The 14,412-nt window shown below is 39.8% G+C and overlaps 1 protein-coding gene across 1 annotated transcript in view; it reads right to left on the bottom strand.

Moving 5' to 3' along the window:
- LOC142661934 (1-phosphatidylinositol 4,5-bisphosphate phosphodiesterase eta-2-like) overlaps window positions 1–14,412 on the bottom strand; it is a 125,145-nt gene that overhangs the window by 50,664 nt on the left and 60,069 nt on the right. Inside the window, exons 8-9 of the mRNA XM_075839657.1 lie at window positions 12,982–13,140; window positions 12,165–12,200 (exon numbers count right to left, since the gene is read on the bottom strand). Coding sequence (XP_075695772.1) covers window positions 12,165–12,200; window positions 12,982–13,140 — 195 coding nt within the window. The remainder of the gene's footprint in view (window positions 1–12,164; window positions 12,201–12,981; window positions 13,141–14,412) is intronic.

The raw sequence follows: 14,412 nt of genomic DNA, 5'->3' as shown, positions 1-14,412 counted from the left end.
GTGTAGGTTCCCCTTGTGCCACCTAAACAGCTGACCCGTCGAGGCATGGACTCCACAAGACCTCTGAAGGTGTCCTGTGGTATCTTGCACCAAGATGTTAGAAGCAGATCCTATAAGTCCTGTAAAGTTGTGAGGTGCGGCCTCCATGGATCGGACTTGTTTTTCTAGCACATCCCAGAGATGCTCAATCGGTTTGAGATCTGGGGAATGAACTTTGTCATGTTCCTCAAACAATCCCTGAACAATTTTTGCAGTGTGGCAGGGGGCATTGTCCTTCTGAAAGAGGGCACTGACACTAGGGAATACCATTGCCATAAAGGGGTGTACTTGCTCTGTAAAAATATTTAGGTAGGTGCTACGTGTCAAAGTAACATCCACATGAATGCCAGGACCCAAGGTGTCCCAGCAGAACATTGTCCAGAGCATCACACTGCCTCCGCCGGCTTGTCTTCTTCCCTGGTGCCATCTCTTCTCCAGCTAAGTAACGCTCACGCTCCAGGCAGCCCCCATGATGTAAATGTTAATGTGATTCATCAGACCAGGCCTCCTCCTTCCATTGCTCCATGGTCCAGTTCTGATGCTCATATGCCCATTATAGGTCCATTCGGCAGTGGAAAGGGTCAGCATGGGCACTCTGACCGGTCTGCGGCTATGGAGCCTCAAACACACAAAACTGTGATGCTCGGTGTGTACGGACACCTTTCTATCATAGCGAGCATTAACTTTTTCAGCAATTTATACAACAGTAGCTCTTCTGTGGGATTTGACCAGGCGGTCTAGCCTTCACTCCTCATGCGCATCATTGAGCCTTGGGCGTCCCTGACTGTCGCCGATTCACTGGTCATCTTTTCTTGGACCATTTTTGGTAGGTACTAACGACTGCGTACTGGGAACAACCTACAACACTTGTTGTTTGGAGATGCTCTGAACCAGTCATCAAGACATCACAAGTCGCTCAGATCCATACACGGGGCCATTTTTACTACTTTTGACTTATCAACTTAAAGAACTGACTGTTAACCTGCTGCCTAATATATCTCGCCCCTTGACAGCCGCCATTGTAACGAGATCAATCCATGTTATTAACTTCACCTGACAGTGGTTTTAATTTTATGGCTGATCTGTGGTTTCGCTCTCAATGTGTTATTCATTGGAAAAGCAGAATTAGTTCCATGAAATGGGGGGGTAACGGTTTGATAGGACTTGTTTGCAATTTTTTAATTTATTTTAATAACTCCCATTAAGCTTTATTAAAAGAAATAAAAAAATAAACAATGTAAAATTGAAGCAGTTGCCAATAGCAACCAATAAGATTCCTCCTTTAACTTTACATTGACATTTTCGAAAATAAAAGCAGCAACCTGCCATGGGCAACTACTCCAATTTTCTTTTGTACTAAATTTGATAGTTTTCCCCTATGTTGCTACATAATGGAATATAACTAGTGAAAAGTTCAGGACATACAGGTAAATAATCCCATCCGCACAAAAATACTTCTGTCTACAATAAAATTTCTTAATAACAAGGGCGATGTCACGTTCCTGGCACATTATCTGTGAATTGAAAACCCAAACACGATTCTTTAGGTGGAGGGATCCAGGGGCTGGCGCACAACGATAATTATGTCAATTTAAAAGAGCTTTGCCAAAACATTCCTAGATATTTCCCTCCATATAAATAATGCATGACGAATCTATGCTCCCATCTACCAGTGAACATTGTGTTGTAATAGAACTTATGAATAATGAATCATAAAAATCAAACTTGGTCTAAATGTTTTCACTTGACAGATCTGTCTGTGTGACATTTACTGGCATCCAAGGCTCGTGCGCACCACAAACAGTAATGTTTATTGTATAGCAGCATTATTTAGACATTGTAGATCTCGGTTACTAGCTTACTTTATGTATGTTGGTATCCGTTGAGCATTGTATGGTGGTATTTACTTTGGCATTATGTATCACTGCTATTTCACATTTGTAGTGAGGGCTTGCAGCCCTTTACAGCATTGTTATGTAGACAACTGTATGAAAGGGTTATTTTGCCAACGTATGGCACGGTTATTTGGGCTTGACAAAGACTGAGGTGTTAAAATGCTGCATTCATATTTTTGAGTGAATTAAAGTTCACTATTGCATTATTTGGAGCATGGTTTTTCTACATTACTGATATTTGGGCACGATCATGCATGACACCGATACCTAGGTACTGTATTGTATCATTTTTTTCTATACTATATGACAGTACACAACATTGGGTGGAATGCAAAAGAAAATTTCACACAGGGCACCATCCAGTACAATGCTTACTCTGGCTGCTGCGTAGAGTAATGGAGCTCTATAGTAACCAGTCATCTGCTAGGAAATAACTGATCCAATGTCTTCATAAGATGAACTTAGGTACACTGGGGCCACTAGAGAAAGTTATTCTGGAGGCGCATCCTTTACATATACAGAACATATTACATAGTTAACGCTATTATCAACATGAAATGATCGTCTACTTGTAAAATAATCCAACAGCGATAGACTGGCCGCTTTATGTTGTCCTGGGTCTACTGCAGAATCCTCAAGTCACCTGATGGCCCAGTTCAATTATAAATATCTTAAAATATTTAATATTTTCCCTTGTGAACTTGAGACTGGAGCAAGAGGGAAAGCTTAGATGTAAAAGAAAAAAAGCTACAAAGTAGTGTGTTAATATAATCAGGCCAAATAGAATGATTAAAGTCCGAGCTTGACAAAGATGCATGGCAAGAAGCACTACGAAGAGCGGATGTAATGAGGGCAGGAAGGGATTTGTAAGATCTGCGTAAGGAGTATTCTTCATCTGTATAAATGTGTATAGACAGGGTAGGACTAAAGAAGGCATAGTTATAGTTCCCGGACCCTGCATAGTAATGCTAGGACCACTACATGCTGGGACTGAAACACCACCCCCCCCCTAACTCCCCAATTTATCTTTAAAGAATAAAAGGAGAACCCAATATTTTATTGTAATAGACTAAAGGCTGCAAGATAGTGATGTGTACAAGCCAACATTTTTAATAAGAGAATACCCCCAGTGATCCAATCATAAACCTTCTAGGTTATGCGCCAGTGCGTAAATTCACATTTCTGATCTAGAATTAAAAAATGTTGTGCCTTAGGGTATGTTCACACACCCTATTTACGGACGTAATTAGGGCGTTTTAACCCCGAATTACGTCCGAAAATACGGCTCCAAAGCGTCGGCACACATCTGCCCATTCATTTCAATGGGTTTTACGATGTTCTGTGCCGACTGTCATATTTTTTTTACGCGCCGCTGTCAAAAGACGGCCATGTCAAAGAAGTGCCTGTCACTTCTTGAGACGTAATTGGAGCCGTTTTCCCTTGACTCCATGGAAAAACCGCTCCAATTACGTCCGTAATGGACGCAGCGAAAAGCGACTGCACATGCCTTTATGTCTGAAATTGCGGAGCGGTTTTCTCTTGAAAATAGGTCCGTGATTTCAGCCGTGTCGGACGCTGCCGTGTGAACATACCCTTATGCTACTTGCTAGCTTTGTTCACTTGCAGACTGCACACTCCATTTATTTCAATATGACAGAGTAGGAGAAGGCTGTAATTACTGCTGCACTTTACTTCCTCCCTGCTGGAGCAGACAGATATGATAGATAGGATAGATAGGATCGATAGACAGCTTACAGGGGTTGTCCAGTTTAGAAAATCTAGTTTCATATACCCGATCAGAGAATTCTGAATTAAAAGAGACTGGTCCTCTGTTTAGGATCCTCATCTCATGGCCAGAGGGGAGAGCGGTTAAAAAGGGACATGTCCCATCCCACATTACACATACAGCCCATTGATATGAAATGGTGGTGGTGAAATAGTGACCAGTAACCAGCCTGAATCTCATCTATATAGCTGAGAAGGATTACAACCTCCTATTCGTGAAATTGGAAGGAAATAGGTCTGCAGAACAAATATCTGAGTTTGAAGGGAAAGGCTTAACAAAAAGGTACTGCACATGAGGATCTAAGAGCAATGGGAAGTTTTTATTTTTCACTAGAGGTACGCTTTAATGTTTTGAAGCTGGGTGTAGCCCAGGACCAGTAAAAAACAAACCTGAAAAGGTTGACACGGAGTTCTTCCTCAATATGCTAAACAAAAAAACAAAGTACAGACGTGGGGTACAGTACTGTTCTTTATTAGGAAGTTTACACTATCTTAAACCCCAGCCTGATCTCATAGATCAGAAGCTTGGAAAACCTAATGGAATTTTTACATTGGCACTTCCAAAAACTAATTTAAGAATTAATGGAAATAGTCTCCATATCAGATTTTTGCTTTTGACTTGAAGATTAAAATGTTCAGAGGATACAATTCTTCAATTAGATAGTTTGTACTTCAAAGTCTAAATGGTAAAACCTCTGGTCAGATTTTCATTAAACCACGGGCATCTGTTCCAGCTTTATCTTTTTATTCTACCATTACAGAACAGTCTAAATCCTCCACCCAGCTGTTCTTTATAATCATGCACAAACGTAGGGTGGACAGAGTTCTAATTTTAGGCTCTATAAATCACGGCAAGAAGCATTAATGCATATTGCCTTCAACTTAAGATTGGCAGGTGGAATAACATTTACGAGCCCAATTTAGGAACTAGGACAGGTATATTTAGTATAAAGCCCTGGTGTCCCAATGGAGACCCCTGAGTATCTTGCTATAAAAATCAGGAAAGCTGCCTATAAGCTCATGCCTTCTGCGCCTACAGGCAAATCTGACCCCAAGTAACCACTTCTTAGAGATACTTTGAATCTATCTTATAACATTGTGAAGGATGGTCTATTTGCTTATATTCTCTGTATTAAATTACATTATGAATTATCAAGCAGGATGCCGAATTACTAAGATATCTATTCCCCATTAATTTAATGACCTTTTCTCAACATAGTTCTGCTCGAGTCTCAAAGAAATGTGTTATCTTTATGTGTTCATCATGTGGCCTTGATGCATCCATGGCTAGTGGGTTGGCTGAACACCCAGACATAAAATGCAACTATTTGTCGTTATCGCAACAAACTCCCTCATGGGAAAGAACAGTTAACACCACCCCATTGTATGCTTGTCTCCAGGTGTTACCTGATGTCAGCATTTTAATGAAGAATTATAATTATGTATTTTAAATATTCTTGTGGTCTGCTATTGGCTGAAAAATAATTAGTCACATTGCCTCCGATTGGTTAACCTCAAGCCTACACCCCTTTTGCATGATATTATTGTAATTGAGTTTGGCCATAAACACCAAGAGGAGTATTTTGAGCATACCAGCAGCGCCTGTGTGTTATTTCTCCTTTCCGATACAGATTGGTATGAAATCTCCTGATTAGGATGCTGGATAAAGTTCCTGGCATGAGTGTCTGTTGGAACACTCTTCTAAATATCTGTCTAATATATATTTTGAGCCATTGACTTCTACGACAACATTTAGCATCCAAAACTGAATACTTGGATCTTCCCCATGTACACAACTTAAAGGGCTGGTCTGGCTTAGAAAACTCATTTCAAAATAAGGATGTGTTCACATCAGCGTTGGTTTTAGTTGAGGGGTCGGCGGAACCCCTCAACGGAAAGGCAAACAGAAACCATAGGTTTCTGTTTGCATTATCTTTGATTTCATTGATAATGCTTCCGTTGCTTATTGCTTCCGTTTGTCACCGTCGTGTAAGGCTTCTGTTTGTTTTGACAGAATCAATAGCGCATTCGACTGCGCTATTGATTCCATCACAAAAACTAATGTGAACAGGCCCTAAACTATTAGGCTATTCTAAGTCAACAGAGGAAGTTCCCCAAATCAGGATTTCCATCTATTAGTCGGAGTGCAGAGCAGAAGCAAAGATGAATCATAGCTTGATCTCCTGTTCGCCAGTGCTGCAGCCTACAATACATGACAACTTGCCACTCTACAGTAAAACTACTATGGATTGGACAAGGTTTATTGCATGCTGCATCCAGAGTCCTGCTTCTCTTTTCTGAATACCTATATCAGTCCAAGACCTATCGTGCATCTATGTAGAATGGTCTATGCCTGCCGGCTGCTCACCCAGCTCTTCAAGGCACAAATATAAATAAAGTATGGGTGCGCCTGTGTCCAACCCCAGTATCCTAAGCAGTAGCCTGGACAACTGGTGCCTTAATATAAAAACCATTCCGGATTATTGCTATGAAGACTATGTTACACCTAAAAAGGAGAAAAATATGGCGCCACATAGTGCAGATTACCAGAGGATAAATAATAGGTGAACAATAGAAAGTGGCAATTAAGCTCACCTCTAACGGTTGTGCAAGTCAGGCACAACTCTGATGCAAACGAGAAATGATGGAGAATCAGCTGCAGCTCAAATCTCAGAACCGGCAACGTGAAAAACAGTACTGCAAGCAAACCGCTAAAAGTAACCAAAAAAGAGGGATGTAGAAAGTAAGCGCTGCTGACATCAGTGGTAACCAGAAGATATGTATAAGATTTGTAATTTATCTTTTGTTAATAGGTTACGCGTTTCAACACAGAACCTGTGTCTTGATCAGGCCAATACAAAGGAGAAATAAAACGGAGCTTATATACACAATGAGGCAAGTGTATATTAGCTCTGTTTTATTTCTCCTTTGTATTGGCTTGATGAAGACACAGGTTCTGTGTTGAAACGCGTAACCTATTATATAATAAATTACAAATCTCATACATATCTTCTGGTTACCACAGATATCAGCAGCGCTTACTTTCTACATCCCTCTTTTTTGGTTACTTTTATCTGTTATGTTACACCTCAACATATTTATTCTGCAGCTACACGAGTGTGCACAACTAGCATCTAACAAGAACAGATCTTTCTGTCAGAGACAACATGCAACTTGTTCTGTCTGGATCTCATTGTACAGATGTGCCATCAGTCTCCCCAAATTGTGTTCTGTTTTGCAGATTCCCCTTAATAGTTGCAGGCTGAATCTCATGCTCAATCCCTGTTAGAGTAATTGAGAGGTGGGAAATGTGCCCAATATTCCTCCAGCTGGATGGAAGACCAGGGCTCTGCATTATTAAGAACACTGAACAATGTGATAATCTCCAGGGCTTTATGGCAATTAAATGGCTAAATTCGGAAATGAATGCTCTAATGATACACTTGGTATAGGATAATGCTCTGTATAAACATCCTCCTTACTGCATAAAACTTCTCTGCGTCTGTGAAGTCCAACATTTGACGACATCCACCTTCACCTCATTACAGAGACAGAGCAGAAACCCTCCAGTCCTCTTCTATAAGCTCCAGAGAAATGCAGCCAGATCTAATTTGGAAGAGCCTGGAATGAAGCAATGAGCTGTCCATAGTAAAACGCTGACATCTATGAATCTTATTTGCAACTCATTTACAGTGTTAAGCCTCTTTTCAAACGGCCATTTTCAGAACAATGACGTTCTATGGGTGTATCCACATAGTCTTTCTTTTAACAGACCGTGACTACTAACCATCAATAAATAGAACTTTTTCTATTTTTGGCCGTTATCACGGCCCGACGGCTCCAATACAAGTCAATGGATTCATTTTTGATGGCCGTTTTTTTTTAGAAAGCCATCCATGTGATGTTTATTAAAAACAGTTGAAAACCATTTGTTCCCCTTCCCCGCCATTCAGCGCTTTTTTATTAATGCAGGTGGCGCGATTGCGTCATTCCGCTGACTGGCACTATCTACAGGGGTCAATGCGGCATTATCTATAGGGCACTACCTACACGGGTCTGTGTGTGGCAATATCTACATAGCACTGTCACATTGTTTACATAGAGAAATAAAAGGAAAAAAAATAAAAGGAAAAAACACGGCGCCACATAGTGTGAGTAAGCCCGGAAATAGCAGTCAGTATACGACAATTGAATGCTTACCGCAGGGCCGTAGATAAATAGCGTTAAACTTGTAGATAGAAATAAGTGCTGCAGCCGAAATCCCAACCGGTCAGGCCTATTGGCCACCGCAATGAGGCAATATACAATTTAAGAAAAACGGGAACAAGTACGGCGCTGCTTCACAAATGATGGTGCAAATACTGTAGAATGATGAAGTTTATTGATCAAGTCTACGCGTTTCAATGCCGCACCGGCATTGAAACGCGTAGCCTTGATTGTTCAATAAACTTCATCGTTCTACAGTATTTGCACCAACATTGTTTACATGGACACTATCTACAGGGGCACAGTGGCACTATCTACATGGGCACTGTGGTGTTTTCAGGGGGTTGGGACAAAAAAAACCTGACAAACGAAATTCATCCTTTTTTTTTTTTTAAAGTAAGGGCTCGCTGTGCGATCAGCTTATCACCAGGTGACCCTTCTAAGGAAAAAAGTAGACAAATTCTTCAACATATCAGTGTAATGTACTGGCCTGATTCTGGAATTTGTTAGCAGAAGCAAAAAGTTATGCTTAGAAGGATAAAAATAAATTATAGCCGTATTTTAGGCATATAATTTTTTTTTTAGGTCAGTAGCACTAGTACTTTTTATACAAGGCCTCACCAAAGTATATTGATGGATTTCCAGGTTGTGCTCCTGGTGATTAACATATTTTAATAAGGGATATAAATACCCTTTCCATTTCAGGCTGCACAACATCTTACAAGATTACTACATTACTATATTCAATTAATGTGACGATGGTGTACAGCGATCATGTGACACGCGTTATCCATAGTAATATAATGTGAATTACTGTGGCTAACACTGAATTTTATACACTGTAAATGGGTAGAGAACAGATAACCTCAGGGTCTGGATTGCTCGGTACGGGAAAGTCAGAAAGAGTTCTACAGATCGCACGTCATATTTCTAGGAAAACAAATGACGGCAATAGTGCCGCTTCCATTACCACGGTGCTCCGTTCTTCTTGAGCATTCCGGTTTGTTACATTTCTTATGTATACCTCTGTTTATAAGCATCAATGAAGGTGGGCTGGATCCTATGTGCGGGTCATAAAATGTGCCACTAATAATGCATTTACCATGTGCAAGGTGGCACTATGGTTCTATACTACAGAGCTGTAGGCACTTTATGCCTATCCTTATGGAAAGGCACAGCAAGGCTCCAGCAGATGTCCAGATATCTTGCCGTTGCATTGAACAGCATTTTCGAGTCTCTTCTGGCATGAAGATGTTCGCAAAAGAGATTCGAATGGTAATTTGTATTAATAGTATTGAGACACTAACAAAATAGAAGAATGATCAGAGTCAAATCTAGGCGTTGTGTACAACTCTGTAGCGGAGCTATTGGTACAGATGTTTGGGTAGTAGCTGGGCACTGTAGGTCACAGTTAAGGTTTGGGTTCAGGTCTTTTCAAATAACACCTATGTAGGACTTTAGCATTATCATCTTTAGCATTTTTTATGTTTAACAATTTTTTTTAACCGCATAAAGATGCAAATCAGACGATAAACAAGCGTTTGCTCATTCGTTGGCTGATCACTGCCACAGGGCAATGATCAGGGATGAGCATTTGTACAAACACTCGTTCACCCGATCATTGTCCTGAGTAAAAGGCCTTTAGTGAAGCCCCCATTCTACTAATGAGCCACAATTTTCAGATAAATTAACACATCATCTAAACTCTACTTTATTCCGAGGGAAAGCTCTTTCCTGTCCTAGTCTCTTAAATTTACAACTTGAAAGCACCAAATAATGAAGCTGAATACAATTCGAGACAATCCCCTTTCTCCCTTCACTTCATTAAGTAATGATTTTGAAACTTTTATTAACATGGCCATTCACAGACGAGCGTGTAATGCCGAGTCTGGTGAGAAGAGATATCATGTTTACAGGCAGCCACATTAAAAGGCTACACATATCGCTGCGCTCCAGTCACCCACCAGGAGCAGGGTGCGCGCTGAATTGCTGTGGAAAATATGGGCAGACACAAAGCATTTATCATGATTAAAAGAAAAAAGACAAAGGCAACCATTAGTGTTATAATCCAAATGAGCTAAATTAGCTATAAACTTCTTCAAGTCCCATTATATTTTAAGATTGACTGTGATTACAGTGCACTCCCCTGCATCCTCTGCTGCTCTTGCAGCTTGGACAATTGAATTTATGTCTGGCTGTTGTTAATAATGGACAAAACCCAGAATAATCATGCAGGAAAACACATTATATTGTATGCCCAGGTGGTATATGTACAGGGCCAATGATCGGGCCAACGAGCATTCATATGAACGCTTGTTCCCGATCATTGCCCTGTATAAAGAAGGCAACGATCAGCTGATGAACGAGCAAACGCTCCTTCTTTGGCTGATCGTATAATTTATGCAGGACAAAATATTATCGTTTTTGGCAGTACTTCTCCCTGTTTAAACAGGGTGATGTGCTGTCGACATGATGGAAATGCATGGGGACAGGCGATAGTAGTAACGATCGCTGGTCCCCATACGTTACTGTAAAAGGAGCACCGATCAATGAGCTGTCTCATTAATCAGCGCTAGTCGTTACAGCCCATATTAGCTGGTGTAACGGGACCCTTATTCTACTTCTAATTGAAATTAACTGAAGATATCATGTAATTTGTACACTCGAGAGTGTAGATACATGGAAATGCATGGGGATGAGCGATTGTAGTAACAATCGCTTTTCCCCATACACGAGCGGTCTCGTTGATCAGCGCTCCTCACTATATTGTCCGGGGTAAAAGGACCTTTATTCTACTTCTAAGTTCATTGAAATTGATGAACTGGAGATATCATGTAATTTGTACACCTGAGGGTGTACATACATTAGAGAGAGACCATGGGGCTGCTATTGGGCCGCTGGAGAATGGAGCCCAGCCCAGGTTGACTTAATTTATTTTGCATTGAGTGGTGAGACCTGGTACCGGAATCCCCGCTCCACAGGTTTTACAATGTTGGCAAACAAGGGTGCGGGGAATTAGCATGAGGATCATAGAAAGAAAAACAAGCATCAAGTCCTCCTGTCCTAAGTGGTAAGGAGTGTGGTGGTGTTAAATAGATCCATTGTTTTTGCTATGGGGCTCCCTTACCTTGATATATGCCCCTGTGTATACTACAATGAAAGTGTGTATTTTTACATTGCTTATTACGTATATTCCCTAAATAAAAGTACAGAAAGTCCATTCAGCTGGATCTGATCGTTTGAAATTCTCGCTAATCCAAAACAAACTGTTGGGACCTCCACCATTTCCGATAATGGTGATCATTCCAGATGGAGAAGTGGGAGATAAAGAGACAACCAAAAGGTGCTGAATTGCCTGTTTCTGCATCTCTTATTTACTATATTGTAGTGACCATGCATGCAAATTCTCAGGATTTATAGGAGGTAACCCCTACCAATGAAACATTTAGGACACATCCAATTGATATGTCGGAAATGTCTGTAGTAGGGAAAGCCCCTTAATACAGAATATCCAAAATCCTGAGCATGCCAGATTATAAAAGTTTTGCTATATTATGTTGGATATTGTATTACCTTCTGATAATGAAAAAAATGCTATATTTCCAAGTGATTGTACACAAGCACAGACCTTTTCAGTAATAAAGACAACTGTTGTGTTCCCAATGGAAATACAAAAGTACAGCAAAATAGAAAAACAAATAAATAAAAAGCCAAGGCATTGTAAAGACAGTCTACAGGGCATTGCTACTGTCTTTGGTAATGCCTAGTAAATATATTGTTATGGCCTATAATACACTAAGGCCCTATTCCCACAGAAATTTTTGCAGGCAAAAAAAAAAATCTGCCTCAGAATTCCTTGAGGAATTTTGAGGTCGATTTTGAACTGCCTACACGTTCTTTTGTTTGGTTTTTTATCATGGCGTTTCTTGACCGGCGGCCGTTGAAGCTATTGCAAGGAACGCAAGCAAAAAACGATGTGAAAAACGCTCAGAAACTAGTTCTGCAGATTTTTTCTGCCTCCCATTTCAATGAGATGTCAGAAGCATAAACTGGGGCAAGAAAGAACATGCCGAATACATCAGATGTAGAAGGGAATTTTTATAATATACAATTTAAAAAGATAAGTACATGTATATGAACCCACTTTAAGGCCCATGGCTGCTACACCCAAAAAATAATCCTCATGTACGAATTTCCATGGAAGAATCAGCCCTGACTAGCTTTAACTTTATTTCTTACCGTAGATCTTTCAACTGCAGGTCCAGAGTTGCATTTCTGTGAAAATATAATAAGCAATTAGTTTGGTAAAAAAAAAAATTATATGATTTCATCCTAACCTAAAATACAGGATGCTGTATATAAAAAGGGCCACAGGTTGCGCTAAAAAATATAGGTAAATAGATAATGGATAATTTCCATGAATATAAAGTAAAATTCCGCATGGTAATCCTGTTCCGTAAAGATTCAAACCAAGGGTAAAAATGAAGAGAACATACAATCGAAAACATTGAACCTTCTAACGTTATTTTTGAATGCTACAAATGCTCTTTTCATAAAGCAGTAACGGGGATGACCTGTATTTTGGGTTAGTAATTTTCCTTTAATACACAAATCCCGCTACAATACATCTTTACCAATAATTTGTCATGCATCTTGACACTCTCTTAAAGGATTGCGAATATTGAAAATGATCTTAGATTTCAGTCACCTATACAAGAGCAAGAATGTCTTTATATGGTCAGAAAAATTCCTTTGTGACTTATAATATTCTTATAATTAGCGTAATATTACAAAGTAAAATTCCATTTGTCCAGAATTCCTGCTGGTCCAGAGTGTGCCACAATTCTCGTCTGGACAGAACAGTGGGATTGTATAAAAGTACATAAAGCAATGCACATTCTGAATTATATTCCCCAGTTTCCTCCTATGGTCTGGCATATACAAGATCACATGATGACACATATTTGGAATATGGCTAAAAAAAAATAAAAAATGTGGAACAGATTCCTTCAAATATTCTTCAATGTAGAAAAATATGGAAAACAAAGCATTGCACCTTCTTTAATTCTGCTTTCTGGCCAAGTTTCCCAGTGGGTGTCAGTGTGGTGACTGTAAAATTGTTAGGATCCTCACAGTCCCGGATTTTGGATTCCTTCATCATTGAGTCAAGTCTTTTCTTTGCTATGTTTTCCACTTGCTTCCTATTGGTGGAAGCCTATAGATATGGAGATACACAAGTGAAAATTGGCTGTACTTTTGCAAGCATAAATGGTAATAAGGATAAAGGTAGAACCTAGGGCTGTAATCAATAATACACCCTGAAAAGCATCACATTGAAATGTTTTGATTGGCAACCACGCCAGCAGTACGTGAACGGTCACAGGCATAGGGTGCAGATAGTAATTTTTTGTCATAGGAGATAATGATGACGTTATTCAATGGTTAGTAATGAATTCGTTAGATGAAACATCTACAAAAATATTAATTTAGCTGGAAAAATTCCGGGGACTTCACAGAAACTTGTGAAGGCTCATACATTTTTAAACATTTCCATCACACAGTCCAGACAGAGGAGCTTCTTACAAAATGACTGAAAATGGAAATATATGTCGTCTCTTTCTTGTACCAGCTAATGGGAGATAATTAAAGGGTGAGAACGGGACGAATAGATCCAGTAAAACCAATTTCTGAATTTACTTATTCTAAAATTATCCCGCAGAAATCTTTACTTAAGACCTTATAGTTGCTTGTCTGATAGGCATACATGCGAATATCTTTGCGTTTATCCAGTTCTAGAGTTTACTGTCAGAAGAATTTTATTGTACATTTTTTGCCTCTTCTAATCTTTAAAGTGTAGCTAACCTTTTAGGTGACTTTTCAGAATAAGCTGTCATTTAACACGATTTCTGGCCATTATAGGACTTGTATCCTGCATTATGTAGCAGTTTTCCCCTCTGCAGGCTCTTTCCCGAATTTTTAGTTTTCACTGAGCTAGTGGCTGGAGCCTAACCGCTATCATGTCTCCCATACACAGCATACATAGAGAAGAGAACATCCTGCTCCCCAATCTCTATTTCCCCAGAAGCAAAAGCAGCATGGAGGAGATTAAACAGCAGTATTGAGCAGTGTAGATGTGAATCTAGCACTGGGGTGAGATAAACCACTTCCCAAAAGCTACAGAAGCATCTCTGTTACCTCCTACCCCCTCCCCTTTCCATAGACTTCTGTGGGCAGCATGTAATTGGACTCCTAGCTAAGCTGAAATTCCATCTAGTCTCGCAATATGGATTTTAGCAGTGAATTGGGAGATATAGATTACATAGATATAGTACATGCAGATTAGGAAGAAAAAGCTGCTCCTCTGAACGGGCGCTCAGATGTGGATTGTACTGGTATCTTCACAAAATCGTCAGGGTGTATTTTCAACGATTTTATTATTAAAAAAGAACAATATAAAATTCGATTGCTGCAATGCGCTTCAACCACG

The sequence above is a fragment of the Rhinoderma darwinii genome, chromosome 10 (genome assembly GCF_050947455.1).
Source record: "Rhinoderma darwinii isolate aRhiDar2 chromosome 10, aRhiDar2.hap1, whole genome shotgun sequence".
Taxonomy (NCBI): domain Eukaryota; kingdom Metazoa; phylum Chordata; class Amphibia; order Anura; family Rhinodermatidae; genus Rhinoderma; species Rhinoderma darwinii.
Note: the sequence above shows the minus strand (reverse complement) of the source record. Positions and strands in the feature narration are given on the sequence as shown.